The sequence below is a fragment of the Caloenas nicobarica genome, chromosome 1 (assembly GCF_036013445.1).
Source record: "Caloenas nicobarica isolate bCalNic1 chromosome 1, bCalNic1.hap1, whole genome shotgun sequence".
NCBI classification, from domain to species: Eukaryota; Metazoa; Chordata; class Aves; order Columbiformes; family Columbidae; genus Caloenas; species Caloenas nicobarica.
The window spans coordinates 207,279,522-207,292,419 of record NC_088245.1 but is presented as its reverse complement, the minus strand read 5'-3'; the positions used below and the strand labels follow the sequence as shown (position 1 = coordinate 207,292,419).

General features: G+C 38.3%; 1 protein-coding gene across 1 annotated transcript in view; it reads left to right on the top strand.

Moving 5' to 3' along the window:
• The window catches only part of TMEM135 (transmembrane protein 135), a 189,801-nt gene that overhangs the window by 16,950 nt on the left and 159,953 nt on the right, over positions 1–12,898 (top strand). The window contains exon 3 of the mRNA XM_065656844.1: positions 6,542–6,634. Coding sequence (XP_065512916.1) covers positions 6,542–6,634 — 93 coding nt within the window. The remainder of the gene's footprint in view (positions 1–6,541; positions 6,635–12,898) is intronic.

Below are 12,898 nucleotides of genomic sequence, written 5' to 3'. Positions count from 1 at the left end.
ATAGGAAAGCTATTTTTATGCAAATTTTGATTTTCTAGAATAATGTCTTTTTTATAATATACTTGTTTGTAACAGGTAGGAGTAAGAAAAGCAACATCTGTGCCATCATAATCTTGATTTCTGGTCTTACTACCTGAATATGAAGCTTTTTTTCCCCTTCTTATTTTTTTAATGTTTTAAATAAGTAAACAAGTCAATGTATTCACTTTGCTTCGTTTTCTCTGATTTACTGATTCAAAATACATTGTTGCAGGAAATGCAAATATATTCCAGAGGGGAACTGAGAAGGCCTAATCTTTTTCACCTAGAAAGAATTGATGTAATTTGATGTTGGTTTCTACTTCCCTGATGCAGGGACTGTGATGACCTCTAGTTATCCCAAACTTTATCCAGCCATCCAAGTTTGTACTTTCCTTATCTGTGGTAAGAAATGAAGTAAATCCCAGCACAGCTTCAGGGATTCTGTAAGATACAGACTTGCTCTGAAAAATGAATATAAAGGGCACTTCTGTATTCTGAGCTGTTTCCCAGTGTGTATCTCAAGTAACTGTCAGGATAGTTAAAAATGAAACTTTCTTGTTTATGAACATGATGATGTCCTAGATCTAAATGCATTTATTGTAAAAAATGTTATACATTGACATGGAAAGCCCACAGTAGCTATGAATTTTTGAAAGTTATCTGACAGTGTGCTCAACAGCCCCTCCAAGAGTTAATCAGACACATTATGCTCTACCTCTAGACCTGTTCGGAGGCTGCTCAACTTTGCTTCAAAGCTGAGGGAGAGTGCTAAGAAGAGGAGCTGGCTGAGGAGCCATGGAACACTTTTGAAGTCAATCATTTGCAGAGTTCAAAGTGAATCTTTAAATAATAAGCTCTAAAGAATATGCTTTTTTCTAGAAATCTGATTTGTGTTAATACTGATATATCTTTACTGCTCTGAGCTGTACAGTGGTCCTCCCTATACTTGCCTGTAAATGTGCAGTGCCTCACTCCAGTGCTGTAGTAAAATGTTACTCTCTAAATTAAGCTGGTGTGGTTTTTAAGGTTTGTTGTTTTCAGCTGTTCCTCTACCAGAGGTAACAAGCCATCTAGCAGATCTGTGGCTGTGCCTGTGCTAGTAAATGAAGCAGGTAAGAGATGAGCATCTTACTGTGAAGGCAGCTGGTTTGGCATGACTTTCATGTGCGTGGAGCATGGCTGGCTGAAGCTGTTGTGACCTCCAAACCAGCATGGCCAGATGCAAACTGGGTAATGGAAATAGTACCTAGTCCATGTGCCCTCCACATCCCCTTGAAGCTTTCTTTGGGTTCTCCCAGGCCAAAACCATGCAAAGGACAACTCTGACAATTTAATGTGACAAGGGATTCACATAAATACTTACTCTACTGTTCTTACAGCTGTGCAGCAGAGTAACCAGCCAAGTTCTTTGGAGATGTCCATGCTTTTTCTGTTACAGAGAGATGCCCATGAAGAGCCGTCACCTCCAGCAGATTCTCTGCTGACAGGGTCTCACCAAACTGCCCACCACCTGCAATTGCAGCACTTGAAAATAAAAAATGTCAGCCTGTGGGTTAGGGCACTAATTTGAGCTGATGAACTGAAATCACTACTAGAGGCAGAGGAGGCAAGCGTTTAGGCAGCCTTATGCATTGTGCCCATTGAAGTATATGAATGTCCAGTTATAAGGAGTATTTTGCAGGTTTTCTGACCAGAATAAAATTTAGAGCCTCAGTAATTAAGCAAATAAGATGTATGAGAACTATTAAATGACATTTCACAGAATCACAGAATCACAGAATGTCAGGGATTGGAAGGGACCTTGAAAGCTCATCCAGTCCAATCCCCCTGCTGGAGCAGGAACACCCAGATGAGGTTACACAGGAAGGTGTCCAGGTGGGTTTGAATGTCTGCAGAGAAGGAGACTCCACAACCTCCCTGGGCAGCCTGTTCCAGTGCTCTGTCACCCTGACTGAGAAGAAGTTTCTTCTCAAATGTTTTCAGAAAACAATAGGTAACATGATTATCACAAAAGTCATACTTTCCAAATTTACTAGTGTCCTGTGATGTATAAATGCATATATCTGGTGGTGATCCAGTTGGTCCATTATACATGAATTCTCAAATGACATTGACAAGATTGCTTCCTAGGACTATTCGAGAAGAAGGATCCTCTGTCTTCCAGGAATTAGTAAAAGATTAGCAAGTAGTTAATATGTATGAATCAAAACAAGGGATAAATAATCAATTTACATAATAGGAAGAGGTTGCCAGTGATATTCCTGCTGTGTCCTTTGTTCTGGATATACCTAAAGAATCTGGAAAAAGGGATGAAGAGCAGTGTGAGAGATTGTTCGGGTTACGGAAATCTAAAACCGACTCTCATCCATTTCAGAAAGATCTGTTGATTTAAATAATTTATGAAATTTGATAGAGAAGAGTGCAAAGTAATGTATCGGGAGGAAAAAAACAGCCCTGTCCTTACACAGGGATGGGCTTTAAACTATAATTGCTTCTAGGAACCAGGAAAGTGTTTGAGAGTCATCATGGACAGGCTCTTTGTACAAGTCAGTTAAGTACTTGAATACTGTCAAATGGCCGAGTAAGCGTTATTTGGAGAGAAAAATGAGAACAAGCCAGAAAACTGTATAAATAACGTGACATCTTTACAAGTTGAGTACTGTATGCCCTTCTAACATCATAATGTTGACAAGTCCTTTGCTTGGAATGTACTTAATATCAACATTGTCTTGTAGCTTGAGCTGTATAAGCTTCCTTCTCTCATCTGCTGTTGGGTGGGTGATGGAGGATGGAAATGCGAGACTTCACTCTTTTTTTTTTTTTTTAAACCACTTTCTGTAGCTTTTTAGATTTTTTTTTTAATGTTGTTTTTAAACTTCTATGGTTCCTTGAATTAATTACTGTGGGGTACAATGTACTTCAATAACCCCTGAGAGCAAAAGTAATTGTATGTCGTTTTCCAGCCCGGAACACAGTTTGGTATCATGTTTTCATCCACGCTGTTCTGCATAACTGTGGCCTGATTATTTCTGACTTTGATTTTCAACCATTTAAAGAGATTGTCTGAGACTTTGGAGACCTGGATGTTCCAGGTCTGATGCCAGATAGTGGTGAGAGACTGGATGTAACAGATTTGTATGACAGGATGCATGCTGCAGATTTTGTATATTTTTTTGGTTAGAAGGTAGATTATAGTGGAAGCAGTGGTAACTCAGAAGCAAAATTGCTTAGTGAGCCCCAAGCAATTGGCTGATCTTACCCTCCTGGAGTTAGAACTGGTCTAGAGACAGATTAAAGGGTTTGTAGCTGGACATGTTAACTCATCTTTACCTGCACAATTCCTATTTGGAGGAGGGTTGCCCGTTTCCTTTATTTGTGTTGGTGGGCATGTAGGATGTCTTGGATAAAGCGACCACTTCATCCATTCATGCCTTTACCAAAGTCCCAGCGGATCTTCAGTCACTGTGTGTACTGAAAATATGTCTTAGTCATCCAGTAACAATTAAAAGGCCTGAACACAAAATGTAATTGTCAGCGAGAAGTCTGGCTTGTGCAAATATATCTTTTCGATACTCTTGTTGTATTTGCTTCCTTTCAGCTAGGGAAACCCAGCAAAATTGCAACCGCTGCAAATATTGGCAAGGGTGTAAAACTTTAGGCAAGAAAGTGCAATTAGATAATTTCAGGCATTGTTTAATATTCTCACCATTTCACAGGAAGGCAAAGTTTCAAGAACATCCATATCCAGTGTCAGCAATGACTTAGGCTGTGGATAGCTGTTCTCATTCTAGCAGAGATTACCAAGCTGACTTGGCTGCCTTTTTTTCCTCTTTTTTTTTTTTTTTTTTTTTTTTTCTTGAAGCGAGTTAGGAGTATGTGCAGACGGTTCTGTTGGCAGAGCAGTGGAGGGGACAATCTCTGTTACGGATGTGTGACAGGCCAGCTGGGGGTTGTAATCTCTTTTGCTGGTGAGATGCAGAACTCCACATCTGTCTGGGCTCCAGATGGAAGTGCTAGGCTCCAGGGCTGACAAGCATTACATTAAATGAAAGGTGTAATTTTTTTTTATTTTTTTTTTTTTTTTAGGTTTTTTGGTTTTATTAAATGCAAAACCTCATGAAGTCATGGTTCTCTTAGTTTAGCTACTAGAGTGATTTAAGTTTGTCCATGTGCAGCTTTACATTCTCTTGCTTAGTTAGATTCAGCCCTATGTATCAACCAGCCTTGGAGTTTTGGATACAGTTGTACACTTAGATGCATAACCTGAAAGAACTCATATTTCTCATTCCAGTTTCTAACCATAGATCATCTGAAAATAACCATGCAAATAATAAGAAAAACCAGAAGTTTAAATGTTTCACTTACTGGTTGGACATGTTAATTTCCCCTAGGTTTTATTATATAAAATATGTTACTGTTGTTTCTGAAATCTTATCAAACTGAACATGTAAGCGTTCATAGAGGGATTCTAAACCATGCCAAAAGAGCAAATTCCTGTTTCTTTCCCACAGAAAAGACAGTTGTTCTGTTACTTAACAGGTGTGTCTGGTAAGATGTGTTCATACTTATTAAGATGTTTAAAATGGCTTATCTGAAACTTCATACAGTAATTGCTTTCCAGGAGAGTCCTAATAATGAACTTCAGCTCCTGCAGCATTTGACGTTGTCATCCTGAGAAATTATCCTTTTGCAGGCGTGGGAATGAGCAGGGTGTGTAATTGCCATTACATCACTTGCTGCTGATACACTGGCTCTCTTTTCACTTATGAGCATAAGCTGGCATCGCTCACTGGTAATGTTATTTTTGCAGGAGAAGTATGAAATGAGGCTAATCATGCCTTTCACAGCCAGCAAGAAAGAAGGCTAAATGGGTGGTATTGGTTAATTATCTTTGTTTTCTCTCCTGTGTTGTCAACATGAAATTTTATCTAAGAAAATTTTCTTTTCTAGCCTGTATGTGTTCATCATTTTGTTTGTTGTATTTTGTTCTCTTGTGTGTTTGGAAGGGTAGACCCCATTGTACCAGTGTTTTCCTGAACCGATAGCGCTTATCAGCTGAGCGGCATTAGTGTGACTGAAATATGTTTATTATATTTATTATAGGTTGGGGAATGAGCTATTAGAGAGAAATGTAGGGGAAAGGGACCTGGGGGTCCTGGTGGACAGCAGGATGACCATGAGCCAGCACTGTGCCCTTGTGGCCAAGAAGGCCAATGGCATCCTGGGGTGTGTTAGAAGGGGGGTGGTTGGTAGGTCGAGAGAGGTTTTCGTCCCTCTCTACTCTGCCCTGGTGAGACCTCATCTGGAATATTGTGTCCAGTTCTGGGCCCCTCAGTTCAAGAAGGACAGGAAACTGCTGGAGAGAGTCCAGCGCAGGGCCACAAAGATGATCGAGTGGAGCATCTCCCTTATGAGGAAAGGCTGAGGGAGCTGGGGCTCTTTAGCTTGGAGAAGAGGAGACTGAGGGGTGACCTCATTCATGTTTATAAATATATAAAGGGTGGGTGTCACGAGGATGGAGCCAGGCTCTTCTTGGTGACAACCAATGATAGGGCAAGGGGTAATGGGTTCAAGCTGGAACACAAGAGGTTCCACTTAAATTTGAGAAGAAAATTCATCTCAGTGAGGGTGACAGACACTGGAACAGGCTGCTCAGGGAGGTTGTGGAGTCTCCTTCTCTGCAGACATTCAAAACCCGCCTGGATGCCTTCCTGTGTAACCTCATCTGGGCGATCCTGCAGCGGTAGGCGGATTGGACTAGATGATCTTTTGAGGTCCCTTTCAATCCCTAACATTCTGTGATCATGCTATCAAATTTCATGACTGCCTGACCATTGATTGCGTCTGTGATCAACCTGAATTAGTTTGAAGGTGCAGGTTTCCTGCACAGACCAAGTGTGTCTGGTGGCATTGTGTCCGACATGCATTTTGGTTTTCCTTGTTTAACAGTGACCAATTTATAGAAATATTTTTGTGTGTTGTCATTTGTGTAACCATTTTTTTTCAACTCTTCTTGTTGGAGGAATTTTGATAGTTGAAATTGTGCGGACTTTCTGAGTGATACCCAGATCTTGTTGCAAAAAATTAGCTTTTCCATCTTGGTAGAACGGGGATGTCACTGGTGCTTCCAGTTGCAATGTGCAGATTGGTACCTTGGCTTACTGTAAATGAGTGATTTACTGTTTCTAGCATCAGCTGACTATCTCTTTGGAGTGTGACGTATATATAATTTGATTTGTTTTTATTTCTGGCTCACCTGATTGCATCACTACATTCCACCAGTTGCAACTATAAGTTCTTTTGGAAGATTTTTCTGTAATTAATACCTGCAACCCCTCTGAGAACTATCCAACTGTAAAAATATGATTAGTTGGTTTTTTTTGTAAGTCTTGATTAACATAAAGGGACAAAATAAATCTTAATAAAGCAAGCATAATTGCATGATAAAGGTAAAATATGGTGTTGTACATCAGCTTTTTGGTTGCTCTGCACATAATATGTGTACAAATTACATTTTCAGGAAGCTACTTGGAAAATTCTACTTTTGGTCTCCTGGCTTCGGTGCTGCATTACCTGCTTCTTATATGGCTATTCTCATCGAAAGGAAAAGCAGGTATGGTTTGTGTTTATGGATTTCTAGTTTTACATAATGGTATTTATTGTTTGGGTCACTTGATGATTGACATTTGACAATTCAGTGGTTTTATTTCAGAATACCTGAAATGTAGTTCATTTGAAATACTCTTTTGCAACCTGAGGTTTAAATCTGGGAAGCTACAGTGAAAAAACACTTTACGACATTGAATTTCTTTTTTTGTAGTTTGTTTTTCTTGTTTGGTATGTGATTGGATTGCTTAGGATTGCCTGATGAAGTTCGGTTGCTTAGGATTCCCTAATGAAGCTGTATGGTTTTTTTTCCTTAACATAATTTTAATAATGATTGCAATTAGGTACAGGGGAAGGGCATGCTAGTGGAAATTGTTGACGACTTGAGTTAACAACATGACATTAATTAAGATAGCGGAGTAATGAGATGTTGCGAAAAAAAGTCTTGAAGACCAGAAGTAATCCAAGTTGGACGAAGTGTAATGTTACAGAAAGCAAAACCTTTCACTTAAAGAGAGGTGCCAAAGTTCAGCTGTCAAGGAGAAGTTTGTTATGAAGGCATGAAGAGGAGGGAAGAAAACTCCAAGGGATCCAAGGGCAGCCAAAACCTGCCATTTGTGATGTGCCCATGAAAGGCGACAGGTCAGATCCTGGGCTGTAGGGCTTTAATGTTTCGAAATAGAACTTAAATTGATTGTATCAGTAGTGAAAGTTGTAATGCTTAATTGCTTTAATATGAAAGGAGATGCTTTAGTCATCTAGTTAGCAGTTTTTATTCAAAGTAGAGAAGGTGACAAAAAGGTAACGAAAGGGATGACTGTCTAACAGGTGATGTGGTTTAGTACTAGAGATGTGAATGCACTTTTGGTTACTATGAATTTCTGAAACTTCCTTAAGCAGTCATTTCAAAATAATTGCAAATATGTATACATCATGTTTTTGGCTGTCAGGCCCTGTTTCTAAACTTCAGTCATGTATTAAATGAAGTCAAAGACAAGTTTTAGATAAGATTGTCAATGTCCTGTCCTTTTAAAACAAAGCATTATCCATTGCTATTGAAGACTGAGGATGTGTAAGAAGCTCTGGAGAGATGGGAACACTTCTAAATCACATTATTTAATGTAACTAGAGAGAAAATAATTGTAATAAAGTTAATAACTTAATTTTTTAAAGTCTTTTCTAGCTGACTGATTTTCATCATACTACTCTTACATCCTAAGAGGGTGGATATATCTTAGTAGAACTTCGTCCAGTTACTTAGACTCCAGCACTGATGTTGGCATCAGTGTTTCATTTTGCCATGAGAGCAAATACATTTTCTCCCTTTGATCAGGGACAATGCTTAGCTTAACTTTTCCTATGGACCTGTTACAGTGTGAGGATTTTGCGTGTCAGGCTTCTAATATTTCTAGATAACATAAGAGGAAGAAATCAGCCTGGTCGTCCATCTGTGAGTTTCTTGTAGCTTTCAGAGTATTTGCCAGCCAAGAGTTGAAACTGCTTTTGAGCCCAAACCCCTACCAAGTTTTTGCATAACAGTGAAACAACTTTGAAAAACTTGCAAACCTAAGCTTGTTAAGTGTAGCAAAAGGGTATGCAAATAAATTTTATGTCAAGTGAGGATTTCTAAAAGTCTTGGTGGCAATGTCTGAAAGCTTTGACATGTAAACAGGCTCCTATTTAGCATCTGAAATTTGGAAGAAATAGAAGTTGAAATAAAAGTGTGTGAAAATGACAAGAATAGATTGGTACAGCACATATGTAATGAATAATACTGAAATACCTAATTCCTGGAAGGTTATTCTCCTTTGGGTCAGAATCCAGAACGTGTGACCTAAGGTGTTTTGCTTAAAGAGTTCATATTATATTGCATCAGGTAGAATGTAAAAAGGCAATGTTGGTATTGCAACACAACACATGCAGCTGAAAATGTGGGGTCACTGTTATTAATTAAAAAAAAAGTTAAATGGCGTCAAAAATTAGTTGAAAGTTTAGGGTTTTTTAAAATATGAAACTGTTTGGTATGTTATCAGATGCTAACTATGTATAATGTATGGAATGCTGCTGCTGACATACCTAGTGAAATATGACTTTCTGATTTCACATCTATTTGCTTGTTAGCTTCTGTTACAGGCAAAATCCAATTTTAATGGACTTGTAGTCTCTTAGGAAACTGAGATTTGCCACGGAGACACAGTGGCATTTGCAGTCATCTCCTGAGTAGCTTACAACAAATTGTATTGAAAATCCAGAGAGGTGGGAAAAAGTCCTGATTTGAGTTCATAAATGTATCTCTAGCACTTTAAATTGCTTCTAGCAGCTGGCAGCAACATCGCACTTAATCACTTAATCTCTTCCCAAGTGGATACCCTATTTTAGGTTCCTCACTGGCATTTGCTTGCATAGTGTCCCTGCCAGTCCTAAACTTGGGAACAGCAGGCTCGTAAATCAGATTTTCTTCGAATGTTGCTGTTCTTGCGTGCCGGCCTTGTAGATTTTAGAATTCTTACAGAGGAATGGTGAAAAGAGATGGATAGCTTGTCTACACACATCATAATCTTGAGGAGGAGCATGTTTTCTAATATGTTACAGAACGAGTTTGATTATAGTTTGTATCTGTGTAATATGTAATTGACAATTTTGCACAACACTGTTGATCAGAAGGGGAGGTGACATTGCACAGAAACTTCAAACTCACTCAGGAAACAATCTGCATTTTATTATACCGCTAAAGTTCTTATAAAGATATAAACTGCACGTTAGTATGTCCACGTGGATTCTATTTGCTGGTTATAAAATATGGTTATCTCCTCTGTGAAAACTAGTTTATAAGGATCTGTGGGAAAGGGCCAAGTAATAAAAACACTTGTAAACTTTTTAATGTATGTAACTATAAATGTTCTGTGAGATTACCGGAAGAGAACTAGTCACGTTATTATGACTAAGTATTGTTTTGATGAGAATTATTTCTTAGATAATAGTCGAATGTAGGTACATAAGCACAGAGGTTATGCGTTTGTAATGTACAGATTCATATTCTCTGCCTTTAGTCCCTTACGCTGGTAGGAGTAACTTGGAATTTTTGCCTTTTTCTGGTACTTTCAAGCAGCGTGGGTTGCCCGTTAGGATTAGGAGGGAGAATCCTCGCTGGCCAGTGCAGAATTTATGACAGTCTGACATCTGTTTGCTGCATAGCTGGTGTATGTTTGGTGCTCTGGGGAGTGCTGAGAGGGCACAGAGTTAAATTGCAGCTGATTTTTGACTGTACATTATCTCATACGGTACAGATCTTTGTAATAATTCTTAGTGTTAGCCCTGCCTTTTTTTCGTTTCTTCCCCTGTATTTAAGGCTCTGACAGAGATGTTGAAAAATGAAGAATGAAACAAAAAATATTGCAAGTGTTACTGGTGTTTTCACATGCAAAGAAAATGTTCTTTCCTAGAGAAACATACACTCTTCATGAGAACATACATTTTTCTAATTCCTTTTGATTATTTGGCCATGACTTCAACATTAATTACTCTTTATGTATACATTGTCAGAATAACTATGGCTGTATTATAAGTAAACTTCTAGCAGATGCACTTGCACAAGTGTATTTAAAATAATATAATTTTCTTTAGTTTCACCTTTTTTACATCTTTTTAAAGAAAAATGTGCAATTCTTTTGTCACAAAATTTAGAGACATTAAAAGTTATGTTAATGTCTCCTCAGAAATAGAGATGACTCAGTTACTTTCATTAAGCTTCCTTAGGAAGTAATTGCATTCATTTTATTAACCTTTGTATGGAGTTGTTTTACCAGCATATTCCTTGTTTACTCCTACAGATATTGTTTCAAACTGTTGGTAAGAAGCAGTTTTATTTGTTTGTAATTTCGAAAAATGAGTATTTTGCTTATGTCTTTTGGCTTCTCTTTGTAATTCAAAGTTAGTTTCCTGTCATTTGTTTCAACATCTATTAAATGTTATCAACAAGAACCGAGCAGATAGCAGAGGAGGAGGTATGTGGTATTGCCTTGTTCGAGAAGCACCGAGACTGTTAGAAGGCAAGGAAGTAACTGAATATACTTGTTAAAATTGTTGTGAATGAAGCTGTTGAAGTGTGATTTGAGGCTGGGCTAAAGCCAGCCCAGTACTGGAAATCTGATTAGATCGGTTGTACCATACTGATTTTTAAGACAAAGAAGTCCGATAACTCTGAAAGGACCCTGTACTTTAGAACTGCCATTGCTCCCAAGGAAAAGAATGATGTTCTCTTAAGTGTTTTGTAAATGTACTAATGCTTCAAAGCCATTTAAGTTGTGTTTTGCTAACAGCTAAATGGCAAACTTCAGTTTGTTGGACTCTTGTTCCAAAATGTATTAATGAGTTTCAAGAACTATAAATAAAGCTTTAGGCAAGTACACAATTGCAGTTTTAATGAAATTAATTGCCTTATTGCCTGGCAAACCTTTTTTCTTTTTTTCCGCTGCCCTTTGCAAGTAATTAAGCCGAAGAAAGTTTAGCTACAGCCACCTAAAATTTCTGTGGCAGTTCTGAAGGACCCTTCTGGGATTCGCCCCCTGCTCCCCCCTTGGCCTGCATTAATGTTTACATACTGGCTGTTAACATTATAGCGGCGCCTGTCTCGTCGCTACAGTTAAGACTGTGTCACTGATGCTATTATAAAATCTGAGATTTAGGGCTTTTATAGTTTGGTTGTTAAAATCTTGCTCTGGGCGACTATTGGCAGCATGTTTCTAGTTGAAAACTTTGGGTGTTTTTCATAAAAGAAAGTTCAGTACACTGGGCTCTCAGAAAAATATTTAAAGCGTGTGCATTTAAAAAGTGATACAATGCAACAGTGCATGTTACAGAGAACAGCTATATATATATATACACATGTATATTTATTGTTCTTGAAACAAAATAATTACTGTGTATTGCTTAGAAAAGTGGCAGAATCATTTTTGTAAGGACAACGTGGAATTTTAGACTGTATGTTGGTTCTCCTGATCAAACATTCAGTTGCTGTTAGGGTTATGTGCTTGCCATAAATGCTGTTAGTTTAAATACATTATAAAGGAAGAATATGTCAGCATAGTAATGGTAAAAAGTATATACACTGTAAATAAAAACAGTGGGTTTTGTAAGTTTGTCCGTTCAAATACAAATCTGTCGCTGTATATTTCTGTATAGTAGTATAGTATATTTAGACTTGAGGTGACAATTTCCTTTCCCAAAACATTTTTTTTTGGTTATTCAGTTTGACGTTGTATTATAGGGAAACCTATAATCACCAATATGGGGGGAGTGGGTGATCAGAACAAGTAAACAAACTCTTCTAACACAGCAAGTGCTTTTGCAAGCTTTAGTCTTACTTGCCATGGGTAAGAAATTGAGAGACCAAGCTACATTGAGGGATGATTTTTTGCATATTTTTTGTGTTGTAGTGAAAAAAACCCCCAGGTTAGGTCAATCACATGAATATTTTGTGTTGTAATCTGTTAAGGAGAGCTAGCAGGGAAACAAATAATTTTGGAGTTTTACCCCTCTAGAGTGTTTTTTTCCTGTGAAATATGGAGCCAAGCTGTAGAGGTGAATGGGAACATTTTTTGTTACTAAACCAAAATATGTTAAAATCCATTGCGTTTCATCAACTGCCTTGGTGAGAGGCGATGCTTGAGAGATCCGTGTTTTTATAGCAGCAGCATGCGAACATTTGAACGTATTTTGGTCCACGATTTGAGGGCTGCCAGTACTGTAGTGATCCGATGGAGGGAAAACATTCACCATTCAAGGTTGCCTGGGAGCGCAGGGGTTGATCTGGAAGATGCTGTGATTGTGGGAACACTGCGAGTGGCGAGTAGGTCAGAACCGGCAGCTCTTGGGAGTGTTTTTCATGGAAAGCAGCGTCTCTTGCTGGACTTTAGGAGCTCTAAGAGCTGGGAGCTCCTGCCCAGCACAGGGCTAAAATATTTCTAATCAATGATTTACAGTAATTTGTCTTTGTGAGAAATGGGATCATCTGATTTGTGTTGTGTTTGTCCCAACACGGTATGCAGTGTGGAAAAAAACCCCGATAGCCTGGTATTTACGTTAGAAAGATCAATGAGCTCCATAAGGTATGGCCCTAGTGATTTTATCTTTGTTGATATTTTCAAAGAGATTTCGTATTTTTCACTTACTGTTGCAGCATTGCATGTTGATTCTGGAAAAAGTTCCTGAAGTTGATTTAACCGTGTTCAGTCCAATCAATATTTATGAAGTCAGCCTTTAAGAACCACCT